Source organism: Coregonus lavaretus (assembly GCF_964263955.1).
Source record: "Coregonus lavaretus genome assembly, chromosome: 2".
NCBI classification, from domain to species: Eukaryota; Metazoa; Chordata; class Actinopteri; order Salmoniformes; family Salmonidae; genus Coregonus; species Coregonus lavaretus.
The window spans coordinates 28585826-28597892 of NC_139989.1; the positions used below are offsets into that span (position 1 = coordinate 28585826).

Consider the following 12067-nt stretch of genomic DNA (forward strand, 5'->3'; position numbering starts at 1 on the left):
GCCCAGATTTTGAGAAAATTAACAACTAAGGAATCATTTTTCACGTATCTCATTGAGGTTTCAAACCCCGGCCTGGTCTGCTTGGCAAGCGTTCCCGGATGTCTCGCGATGTTCCGCCTCTGGGTTTAGAAACTGTCATACTCTGTGATAGAGAGTGACTTAAGCTAGTTGGGAGACTAACATGTTAGTAAAGAAAGTTCTTCGCTGCACATGTTTGATAAATATATTGGCCTATACACAGTCCTGTGACATTTAACGAAGACGGAGGGCTTATTTTAAAGTGTCGGACAGGAAACGGACGACTGGCAAGCTGGTAACGTTACAGTACAGGTAAATTAGCAATCGCGCTAACGCTATCTAGCCAGCCAACTGTAGCTAGCTAGGTACTTGCAAGCTAGCTAACGTCAACAAAAACAACATGTTGTTGGAGAAAGGTTACAAACTGTAGATATATGTAACTATTTATGATGCATATTACTTCCTACATTTTTGCCATGATGTAAATGTTTAGTCCTTGACCAAGGAGGCACAGCTAGCCCGTTAACGTTAGTTAAATTGAAAAAGTGTTGCAGCACGCTAGGGCTGTTCGCGAGCCAGCTAGGCCCAAAACGTACCCTACGAAATGCACGAGATGATTGATTGCATGATCTAATCAGTAGCCTAGTCTACATATTTGCGTGGCTTAGTCACTTAATTTTAACAGATATTTTATGCACAGTAACTAGGTAAGTAAAATGTCGCTAGTTATAATCTGGGCATGACAGTTGACGGTGTGTGAAGTGTACAGTTGCCAGGTGAAACTAAAAGGTTACCACTCAAAACCCGCTCAAAAGGCTTGAAAAACTAGCCACATTTTTATTTATTTTTACAGCAAGAAAGGAGTTGCCATATCTCTAGAAATAAACCCTTTTTCCGTTACGTTATTGAGCCAGTTACGAAGGAATATCATAGTAACATAGTACATTTCGTGTTTCCTCAAAATAATAATTATTGCATGCTATGACATTGCTTAATCATAGTAGTCAAACGAGTTAAATCGACATCCATTGATGGAAAATGATCTGCCGAGTTTAAGAATTATATTTTCTCTTGCCACATTTCCTTTATTATGTCATAAGGCGCAAGGGGTATGGTATATGGGCGATATACCACTGCTAAGGGCTGTTCTTAACATGACACAATACGGCGTGCCTGGATACAGCCGTTAGCCATGGTATATTGGTCATATACCATAAACCCCCGGGGTCTCTTATTGCAATTACCACTGTAATTAGAACAGTAAAAAGTAATGTTTTGTCATACCCATGTTATATGGCCTGATATACCACGGCTTTCAATCAGCATTCAGGGCTCGAACATGGTTTATAAATGTAAATAAATCCCCTTTGTGCATATGCATAACTATAGCTCAATCAGATAGGAGAGTTTAAGTGATGAAAGTTGTACAGAGGATCTCGAAATCTCTGAGCAAGAAACACTTGGATGAACATAAAAAACTGTTAGGCTATTTTCTGGCAATTGTACTGTTATATTCATGAATAGCGAGGCGATTTCGTAATAAGAAGTGCTTGTTTCCCAATAGCCTGCTGGAATAGGCTACTGCTGATGATGGGGTCAAAATTTCAATCACTGAATTAAATATTACTAATATGTATATGAACTGAATATGCGTGTCAACAACAGCCAGTGTTTATTTCTTTTGAATTTGTTTTACCTGTAGCCTAATCTGACAACTTTTTTTATTTATTATGGATCCCCATTAGCTGCTGCCAATGGGGTTCCATCAAAATTAAGGCTGTTTATGCAATTTAAAAACATTACAATACATTCACAGATTTCACAACATACTGTGTGCCCTCAGGCCCCTACTCCACCACTACCACATACAGTTGAAGTCGGATATTTACATACACCTTAGCCAAATACATTTAAACTCAGTTTTTCACAATTCCTGACATTTAATCCTAGTAAATATTCCATGTTTTAGGTCAGTTAGGATCACCACTTTATTTTAAGAATGTGAAATGTCAGAATAATAGTAGAGAGAATTATTTCTTTCAGCTTTTATTTCTTTCATCATATTCCCAGTGGGTCACTCAATTAGTATTTGGAAGCATTGCCTTTAAATTGTTTAACTTTGGTCAAACGGAGTCAGGTTTGTAGGCCGCCTCGCTCGCACACGCTTTTTCAGTTCTGCCCACAAATGTTCTATAGGATTGAGGTCAGGGCTTTGTGATGGTCACTCCAATACCTTGACTTTGTTGTCCTTAAGCCATTTTGCCACAACTTTGGGTCTTCCATTGTCCAATTGGAAGACCCATTTGCGACCAAGTTTTAACTTCCTGACTGATGTCTTGAGATGTTGCTTCAATATATCCACATAATTTTCCTTCCTCATGATGCCATCTATTTTGTGAAGTACACCAGTCCCTGCTGCAGCAAAGCACCCCCACAGCATGACGCTGCCAAACCCTTGCTTCACGGTTGGGATGGTTTTCTTCGGCTTGCAAGTTCCCCCTTTTTCCTCCAAACATAACAATGGTAATTATGGCCAAACAGTTCTATTTCTGTTTCATCAGACCAGAGGACATTTCTCCAAAAAGTATGATCTTTGTCCCCATGTGCAGTTGCAAACCGTAGTCTGGCTTTTTTATGGCGGTTTTTGAGCAGTGGCTTCTTCCTTGCTGAGCGGCCTTTCAGGTTATGTCGATATAGGACTAGTTTTACTGTGGATATAGATACTTTTGTACCTGTTTCCTCCAGCATCTTCACAAGGTCATTTGCTGTTGTTCTGGGATTGATTTGCACTTCTCCCACCAAAGTACATTCATCTCTAGGAGACAGAACGCGTCTCCTTCCTGAGTGGTATGACGGCTGCGGGGTCCCATGGTGTTTATACTTGCGTACTATTATTTGTAGAGATGAACGTGGTACCTTCAGGCGTTTGGAAATTGCTCCCAAGGATGAACCAGACTTGTGGAGGTCTACATTTTTTTTTCTTTAGATTTTCCCATGTTGTCAAGCAAAGAGGCACTGAGTTTGACGGTAGGCCTTGAAATACATCCACAGGTACACCTCCAATTGACTCAAATGACGTCAGTTAGCTTATCAGAAGCTTCTAAAGCCATGACATCATTTTCTGGAATTTTCAAAGCTGTTTAAAGGCACAGTCAACTTAGTGTATGTAAACTTCTGACCCACTGGAATTGTGATACAGTGAATTATAAGTGAAATAATCTGTCTGTAACCAATTGTTGGAAAAATGACTTGTCATGCACAAAGTAGATGTCCTAACCGACTTGCCAAAACTATAGTCTGTTAACAATAAATATGTGGAGTGGTTGAAAAACTCACTCCAACCTAAGTGTATGTAAACTTCCGACTTCAACTGTATCTACAGTACAAAATCCATGTGTACGTGTGTGTATAGTGCATATGTTATCGTGTGTGTGTATGCATGTGTCTGTGCCTATGTTTGTGTTGCTTCACAGACCCCGCTGTTCCATAAGGTGTTTTTTAAATCTGTTTTTCTAATGCGTTCATAATAACACAAGGCTACAACAACAAACTGAAGTCATAGGCTATTTATTACATTGGTTTGCCAGCTCCAGGTAGGCTACACAAGTGGCACAAATTGATTTGCAATGACATCGTCATTTCAACATATTTATTGTATCAAATGGTAGCCTACAATGGCATATACATTAATAGGCTACTTGATGGCCAACCGAGGCAAATGTATAATTCTCCACATTTAGCCTAATGTCAGTTTCATTGAGAACTTTACCCCATCAAAATAACCACGTGAGGGAGTTCCATGACTTCCATTTCAAATTTCCATTCGGGTAGCTCCCGAGACCCAAGAACTGAGCATTCATAAAGCACTTCGCTTGATACTTTTTCTTTAAGCAGGCAACATTAGAATGCAGTTTTAACCTCAGAGTGAATTTATGTAATGCGCTCTAGTGCGCCCAAAGTTGTTTTCCAGTGCTTTTGTAACCGGTTCTGTACTGGTACCTTTCTGCTTTGTGTTCTGGTGAGGTGTAGGTGGAAGGGAAGGGAAAGCTCTGGACACAATTCTGCGGGTTGTCTCTCTTTTAATGACTGCATGGAATGGATACAAATGCAAGGCAAACGATAATGCTACTGTCTGGATGAGTATATTTGCCTCTCCTCATCACGCTTTGAGCAAACCCGCATCAACAACAAACAAAAATATTTTCAAAAGTCTAAAATTTCATTTTATAAACGTTGTACACCAATACACTAATAATTTGCTAATAAGTGCTAAATATTTATTTTTGTGTACTATTATACCCGAGGCATACTAATGCGGCAACAACGCCATTCCTGACATGACCGGACAGGTAACAAAATGAACGACAGCTAACTAGGTACATTAAACATGAAATACAAAAACCTCACATTTCACAATATACCTGCATGGAATTGATACAAATGCTTGGCAAACGTTAATGCTGCCATCTGGACTCTCATACACAAGTATATTTGCCTGAAAACAGAGTGCAGAATGCCCGTGAGAAAATCGTCAAAAAACTCACGCTGTCTGTACCTGAAAGAGACCCTCTCCCACACCCAAAGCTAATGGTAGCTGGGCTAGCCTTGCAAAATTGCAATCAAAGTTGCACTCTAAAATTATCCCCATTCACGCTAATATATATTCCTTCCAACAGTAGTGCAACAACACTAAATCGATGATGATATATATATATATATATTTTTTTTTTGTTTGATTTCCCTCCATTTTAACATTTGCTAACCTGTACATTCAGAAGACGAGTATACATAAACACATACCTCTCCTCATCACGCTTTGAGCAAACTGAGGAGTAAAAGCATGGCTCCCGTTGATGAAATCACAATTTAGGAAAGAAATACAATAAAATAGTTCACTCTTGAAAGTAGTGTAATACATCTCAAAATAACCTTTAAAATAATAAATGAAAATAAATGATGGATTTTCGGTGAAATACAAATAAAATTTTACACCTGTTACACTTTGTCTCCATTATTTCTTGATGTGCATCAGTTCTAGCGTATTATGTTTTATGGGAAAAAGTTTGTCAATATGGAGACAATCATTTCCAATCTAAATAGCCTACCTACAACTGGTAAAAAGTTGTCACAAAGTACACGCGTGCTGCTCTCTCGCTCACGTGACTCAGCCAATAACTGTAGTGCTCTCTCAACAAACACACACAACCCCCTCCGGCCTTCCCCACCAATCACTCACTCAGCATCAGCTTGCCTCACTGCCTGACAGTCAGCAGCAGGTCACAGTGAAATACACTGCTCAAAAAAATAAAGGGAACACTTAAACAACACAATGTAACTCCAAGTCAATCACACTTCTGTGAAATCAAACTGTCCACTTAGAAAGCAACACTGATTGACAATACATTTCACATGCTGTTGTACAAATGGAATAGACAACAGGTGGAAATTATAGGCAATTAGCAAGACACCCCCAATAAAGGAGTGGTTCTGCAGGTGGTGACCACAGACCACTTCTCAGTTCCTATGCTTCCTGGCTGATGTTTTGGTCACTTGAATGCTGGCGGTGCTTTCACTCTAGTGGTAGCATGAGACGGAGTCTACAACCCACACAAGTGGCTCAGGTAGTGCAGCTCATCCAGGATGGCACATCAATGCGAGCTGTGGCAAGAAGGTTTGCTGTGTCTGTCAGCGTAGTGTCCAGAGCATGGAGGCGCTACCAGGAGACAGGCCAGTACATCAGGAGACGTGGAGGAGGCCTTAGGAGGGCAACAACCCAGCAGCAGGACTGCTACCTCTGCCTTTGTGCAAGGAGGAGCAGGAGGAGCACTGCCAGAGCCCTGCAAAATGACCTCCAGCAGGCCACAAATGTGCATGTGTCTGCTCAAACGGTCAGAAACAGACTCCATGAGGGTGGTATGAGGGCCCGACGTCCACAGGTGGGGGTTGTGCTTACAGCCCAACACCGTGCAGGACGTTTGGCATTTGCCAGAGAACACCAAGATTGGCAAATTCGCCACTGGCGCCCTGTGCTCTTCACAGATGAAAGCAGGTTCACACTGAGCACATGTGACAGACGTGACAGAGTCTGGAGACGCCGTGGAGAACGTTCTGCTGCCTGCAACATCCTCCAGCATGACCGGTTTGGCGGTGGGTCAGTCATGGTGTGGGGTGGCATTTCTTTGGGGGGCCGCACAGCCCTCCATGTGCTCGCCATTAGGTACCGAGATGAGATCCTCAGACCACTTGTGAGACCATATGCTGGTGCGGTTGGCCCTTGGTTCCTCCTAATGCAAGACAATGCTAGACCTTATGTGGCTGGAGTGTGTCAGCAGTTCCTGCAAGAGGAAGGCATTGATGCTATGGACTGGCCCGCCCTTTCCCCAGACCTGAATCCAATTGAGCACATCTGGGACATCATGTCTCGCTCCATCCACCAACGCCACGTTGCACCACAAACTGTCCAGGAGTTGGCGGATGCTTTAGTCCAGGTCTGGGAGGAGATCCCTCAGGAGACCATCCGCCACCTCATCAGGAGCATGCCCAGGCGTTGTAGGGAGTTCATACAGGCACGTGGAGGCCACACACACTACTGAGCCTCATTTTGACTTGTTTTAAGGACATTACATCAAAGTTAGATCAGCCTGTAGTGTGGTTTTCCACTATAATTTTGAGGGTGACTCCAAATCCAGACCTCCATGGGTTGATAAATTTGAATTCCATTGATAATTTTTGTGTGATTTTGTTGTCAGCACATTCAACTATGTAAAGAACAAAGTATTTAATAAGATTATTTCATTCATTCAGATCTAGGATGTGTTATTTTAGTGTTCCCTTTATTTTTTTGAGCAGTGTATATATTTTTAAAGAGAAATGCCATGGCGGCCGCGGTGCAACTTAGAAATTGCCCAAAAACCCGCGACCAATACATTTTCACCCATGATTGTTTTCAAAGTAGCCAAATTTGACGGGAAAACCGCAAACATGGCAATACTGCAGAGACGGAAGATGAAACAACCTCTCTAGTAATACATGATCGAATAGGGCTATAACATGACAAAGAACAGGTTTATCAGCGTATCATCCCATGGGATCAGTCAAGGCTGCACACAGCAGAAATATCACTGAAATATTCTAGTTCCTACACATCACCTTCTATATTCAAACAAAATGTACCTTTTATAGGCAAGTGGGCAGCATCATGCTCATGTCAGTCCTCTAGAACGAAAATGTAGTCATCCTAGTAGGACTGCAATAATGAGATGGTGTGTGCGCATCCGAGCAAGAGTCGACTCCAATCACAGGAGTCGAAGTCGACTTCAAAAATCCTGGAGTCGTGCACCACCAGTTTTCCAATGGGAGCAAATTAATCATAGTGGGCAGAACAAGCGAGGAGATAGGCAGAGCCAAGCACGAGCTAGTGAGATCCTATTGGTGCGTTCTAGCATTTATTTGCATATTTCCGTTTGGGAACGCCTACGCTGTGCAATAACTCAATTCGCCCTTGCACTCCTTCTAAACAATGCAATTTTTTGAAACTTTGGCAAAGGGTAAAGTCTACAAAACACAGTCCACTCTGTTTGTTACAGATGTTATTTTTGGAAACAAAAAACTGTATGGAGATCAAATGTTTAATCGATGAGAAAATTAGCAGAATGACGGCCAAAATCCATCTCGCTCCATCTTCTCACACTGCTGGCCACTGGGCTTCCTCTCATCACCATATTTGGTAGTAAGTGGAAACGCCAACAGATGCTGAACATTTATACATCCGGTGAAATATCCATTGCATTGGTGCCCCTTAAGCAGACCGGAACTGTGACAATTTCTTTCAATGATAAACGGCCTGAGTGGGAGATCTTCATTTATCCATAATTTTTGGTTAGGTTTTTTGGTCAGTTAGCCCAAGGTGTACTCTTAACCCCCAAGTCGATTGACGCACCCGTGCATCAGTCTAACATAATAAAAATGTCCCTATCAAAATCCATATGTTTAAGCTAGTGATATGTTTTTTTTACGTAGGCTCAATACACCGCATCCGCCTATGTCGGACTTCTGCATCTGCTGTGGAATGTGGCAGAGCTACAGCATTGTTTGTCAGACCAGGAGAAATCCAGAAAATCGGTCTTCTCACAAAAACATGCGTCTGTAGTGTTCAAATGGTTTGGCCTACAAACTAATAGATGGGTTGGTTGTTTAGCAACAAAACAAACGCGTGTGAAACTATGGGGCAAAACAGACAGGGTTGGCTTAGATTGTTGACAACATGTAAACTGTATTTCGTCTCCAATGTTTATTGAAAACATAAATACATTTGCACAGTGACCACCTGTTGTCTCTCAAATACATGGTTACGGTTGTTGGTTAGCTAGCTAGCGAATTTTTGCAGTCTACAAATCCACGCAGGAAAAAATCGGCCCGCGGCTAAATCTAGTTGATGATCCCTGGCATAGACTTTTAGAGGTTAAGGAGCCTACCGTTACTCCATAAGGTACAAGGACCTTATATGATACAGTATCTTCAGAGGTAGACTGGCTCTGGCAGCCAAAACACCCAAATACTCCATCTAAACGTGAATTTATTCTAAATTGCGATATGGTTCTAGAAACATAAAGCCCTTTACTTTCATATCACATCAATATAATTTCACAAATGCAAAATATACAGTGTTTTAACCGGCTTTATCACTGTTGTAGCCGACAGTGTTTTTCAGTGACAACACGTTTCTGGCGGCCTTCTTCCTTTACACACAGGTGTTAGGAGCATGCTAGATAGCTAATTAGCACAGGTGGTCCCTGTGTCTTCCGTAAACACACGCTGTAACATGGAGATGGCGGTGTGGGAACACTTACACTATAAAGGCGTGTGTATCAATGTATTTTTGTTTTTTGAAAATTATTTCTCACTGATATGAAATATAAGGTCCTTATGCTTCCAAAACCGTACCGCAAGCGATGCATGTTAATGTTCAGACCGAGCGTCGGGGCCCTTAACAAAACTCCCCAAGGTAGAAGACGCCTTCGTCCAATGACTCTTATGTGTAATGTAATGGAACTGAGAGGAAAGGGAGAATGGACCAAGGGGCCAGGGTTCCGGTCTAGAAGTACGGTTTCCACTGCTCCTGCCAAAGGTGCTTCAACAAAGTACTGAGTGAAGGGTCTGAATACTTATGTAAATGTTATATTTCAGTTATTTTATTTATTGCTTTGTCATTATGGGGTAAAGATTGATGAGGGGAAAACACTTTAATCAATTTTAGGATAAGGCTGTAATGTTATAAAATGTGGAAAAAGTCAAGGGGTCTGAATACTTTCCGAATGCACTGTATATCATATCTTTGCCTACATTGTAAAAATGTCAACTTCTGGTCAAAAGTAATGCGCTGAACAGGGTGCCATTTTGGAAGCAACCTTTGTCCATCCAACCCTGACTCCTCCATCCCCCAGGTGTCCTGCTGCAATGTCGAGGCGTAGCAGGAACAGCCGGGCGTGGCGTTACGTGTGGAGTGGAATACGGCGAGACGCTGATTCCCGGTCGCTGGTACTGGCCTCAGAGAGCGAGGAGTGGGGCTACGAACGCTTACAGGTTCTCTCTTCTCTTCTCACCCTCTCTCCCCTCTCCCTCTCTATTGTTGAGAACTTTTCTATAATTTAATGTTTTTTGTTTGTCTATCTTTTCTATGTTTACAACAAGCAAGGGGAAGATATCAGAACAGGGACATTGGGGAATAATAACATATTGCCATCATCAAAACTGAGGCAGCAGACTTTGTGGAAATTAGTATTTGTGTCATTCTCAAAACCTTTGACCACGACTGTAGATTGAGTTTCCTGTAAACGGTATATGTTATTCCTTTTCTTTTAGCCACGTAAAGACTGACCTTTTTTATAATCTGCTAAACCGTTACAATTATAACTGGCTATACTTATTTCACCCCTTACCATAACTAGATATTATTCTCAGTCTAAATTGACCTTAATTATTGCTTGTAAAGTTACTGCCATTAGAGATGGTCAAAATTTAAGATTTCAAATGTCATATTTAGAATACAAGAAACAGGTTCTAGCAATATTTGTTTTATTCCCTTGCCTGTTTGCCAATGTTACAGATGTTAGAAAATTGAGTCAAGATATTATGCATGAAGTAAATCTGAGTAGGTTGATATGTATGATATCGGATGTGATTTAGTGAGTGTGTATGATGTCTGGATAAGAGTAAGACTATAATGTGTGATGTCCAAATAAATAATAACCCAAACAATTTGCATGGTTGAGTGTCTGTGTGTAACATGAAGTGAGTATAGCCTTACTATTCAGGATGATAATTGTAATCCATATCGTATCACCATCATAGTTGCATCATAATTACCTTTAACATCATTTTCATAGAAAAACACATCCCAGCAGTTCCATAGCAATTTACGTTTCACATGATCATGAAAGAGACCTTGCATTACTTTAGAGACATTTACATTTACATTTTAGTAATTTAGCAGACGCTCTTATCCAGAGCGACTTACAGTTAGTGAGTGCATACATTTAATTTTTTCATATTGGCCCCCCGTGGGAATCGAACCCACAACCCTGGCGTTGCAAACGCCATGCTCTTGCAACTGAGTTACATCCCTGCCGGCCATTCCCTCCCCTACCCTGGACGACGCTGGGCCAATTGTGCGCCACCCCATGGGTCTCTCGGTCGCGGCCGGCTACGACAGAGCCTGGATTCGAACCAGGATCTCTAGTGGCACAGCTAGCACTGCGATGCTGGAGATCACTCTGTCATGCTGATTGAATTAGAATAACAGACTGGAAGCTTTAAAAGGAGGGTGGTACTTGAAATCATTGTTCTTCTTTTTACATTTCTTACATTTTAGTCATTTAGTAGACGCTCTTATCAAGAGTGACTTACAGTTAGTGAGTGCATACATTTAATTTTTTCATACTGGCCCCCCGTGGGAAACGAACCCAGAACCCTGGCGTTGCAAGCGCCATGCTCTACCAACGTGCCATCATTGCTTTGCACAAAAAGGGCTTCACAGGCAAGGATATTGCTGCTAGTAAGATTGCACCTAAAATCAACCATTTATCGGATCATCAAGAACTTCAAGGAGAGAGGTTCCATTGTTGTGAAGAAGGCGTCAGGGCGCCCAAGAAAGTCCAGCAAGCGCCAGGACCGTCTCCTAAAGTTGATTCAGCTGCGGGATCGGGGCACCACCAGTGCAGAGCTTGCTCAGGAACGGCAGCAGGCAGGTGTGAGTGCATCTGTACGCACAGTGAGGCGAAGACTTTTGGAGGATGGCCTGGTGTAAGGAAGGGCAGCAAAGAAGCCACTTATCTTTAGGAAAAACATCAGGGACAGACTGATATTCTGCAAAAAGGTACAGGGATTGGACTGCTGAGGACTGGGGTAATGTCATTTTCTCTGATGAATCCCCTTTCCGATTGTTTGGGGCATCCGGAAAACACCTTGTCCGGAGAAGACAAGGTGAGCGCTACCATCAGTCCTGTGTCATGCCAGCAGTAAAGCATCCTGAGACCATTCATGTGTGGGGTTGCTTCTCAGCCAAGGGAGTGGGCTCACTCACAATTTTGCCTAAGAACACAGCCATGAATAAAGAATGGTACCAACACATCCTCCGAGAGCAACTTCTCCCAACCATCCAAGAACAGTTTGGTGACGACCAATGCCTTTTCCAGCATGATGGAGCACCTTGCCATAAGGCAAAAGTGATAACTTAGTGGATCGGGGAACAAAACATCAACATTTTGGGTCCATGGCCAGGAAACCCCCCAGACCTTAATCCCATGTGGTCGATCCTCAAGAGGCGGGTGGACAAACAAAAACCCACAAATTCTGACAAACTCCAAGCATTGATTATGCAAGAATGGGCTGCCATCAGTCAGGATGTGGCACAGAAGTGATTGCGGATTGCAGAGGTCTTGAAAAAGAAGGGTCAACACTGCAAATATTGACTCTTTGCATAATGTAATTGTCAATAAAAGCCTTTGACACTTATGGAATGCTTGTAATTATACTTCAGTATACCATAGTA

General features: G+C 42.1%; 1 protein-coding gene across 1 annotated transcript in view; it reads left to right on the top strand.

The window, feature by feature from the left end:
- The first annotated feature begins 123 nt into the window (after positions 1–123).
- Positions 124–12067, top strand: part of LOC311137918 (SPRY domain-containing SOCS box protein 3-like) — a 58841-nt gene continuing 46897 nt past the window's right edge. Inside the window, exons 1-2 of the mRNA XM_084172532.1 lie at positions 124–330; positions 9462–9600. Coding sequence (XP_084028658.1) covers positions 9475–9600 — 126 coding nt within the window. The 5' untranslated portion in view covers positions 124–330; positions 9462–9474. The remainder of the gene's footprint in view (positions 331–9461; positions 9601–12067) is intronic.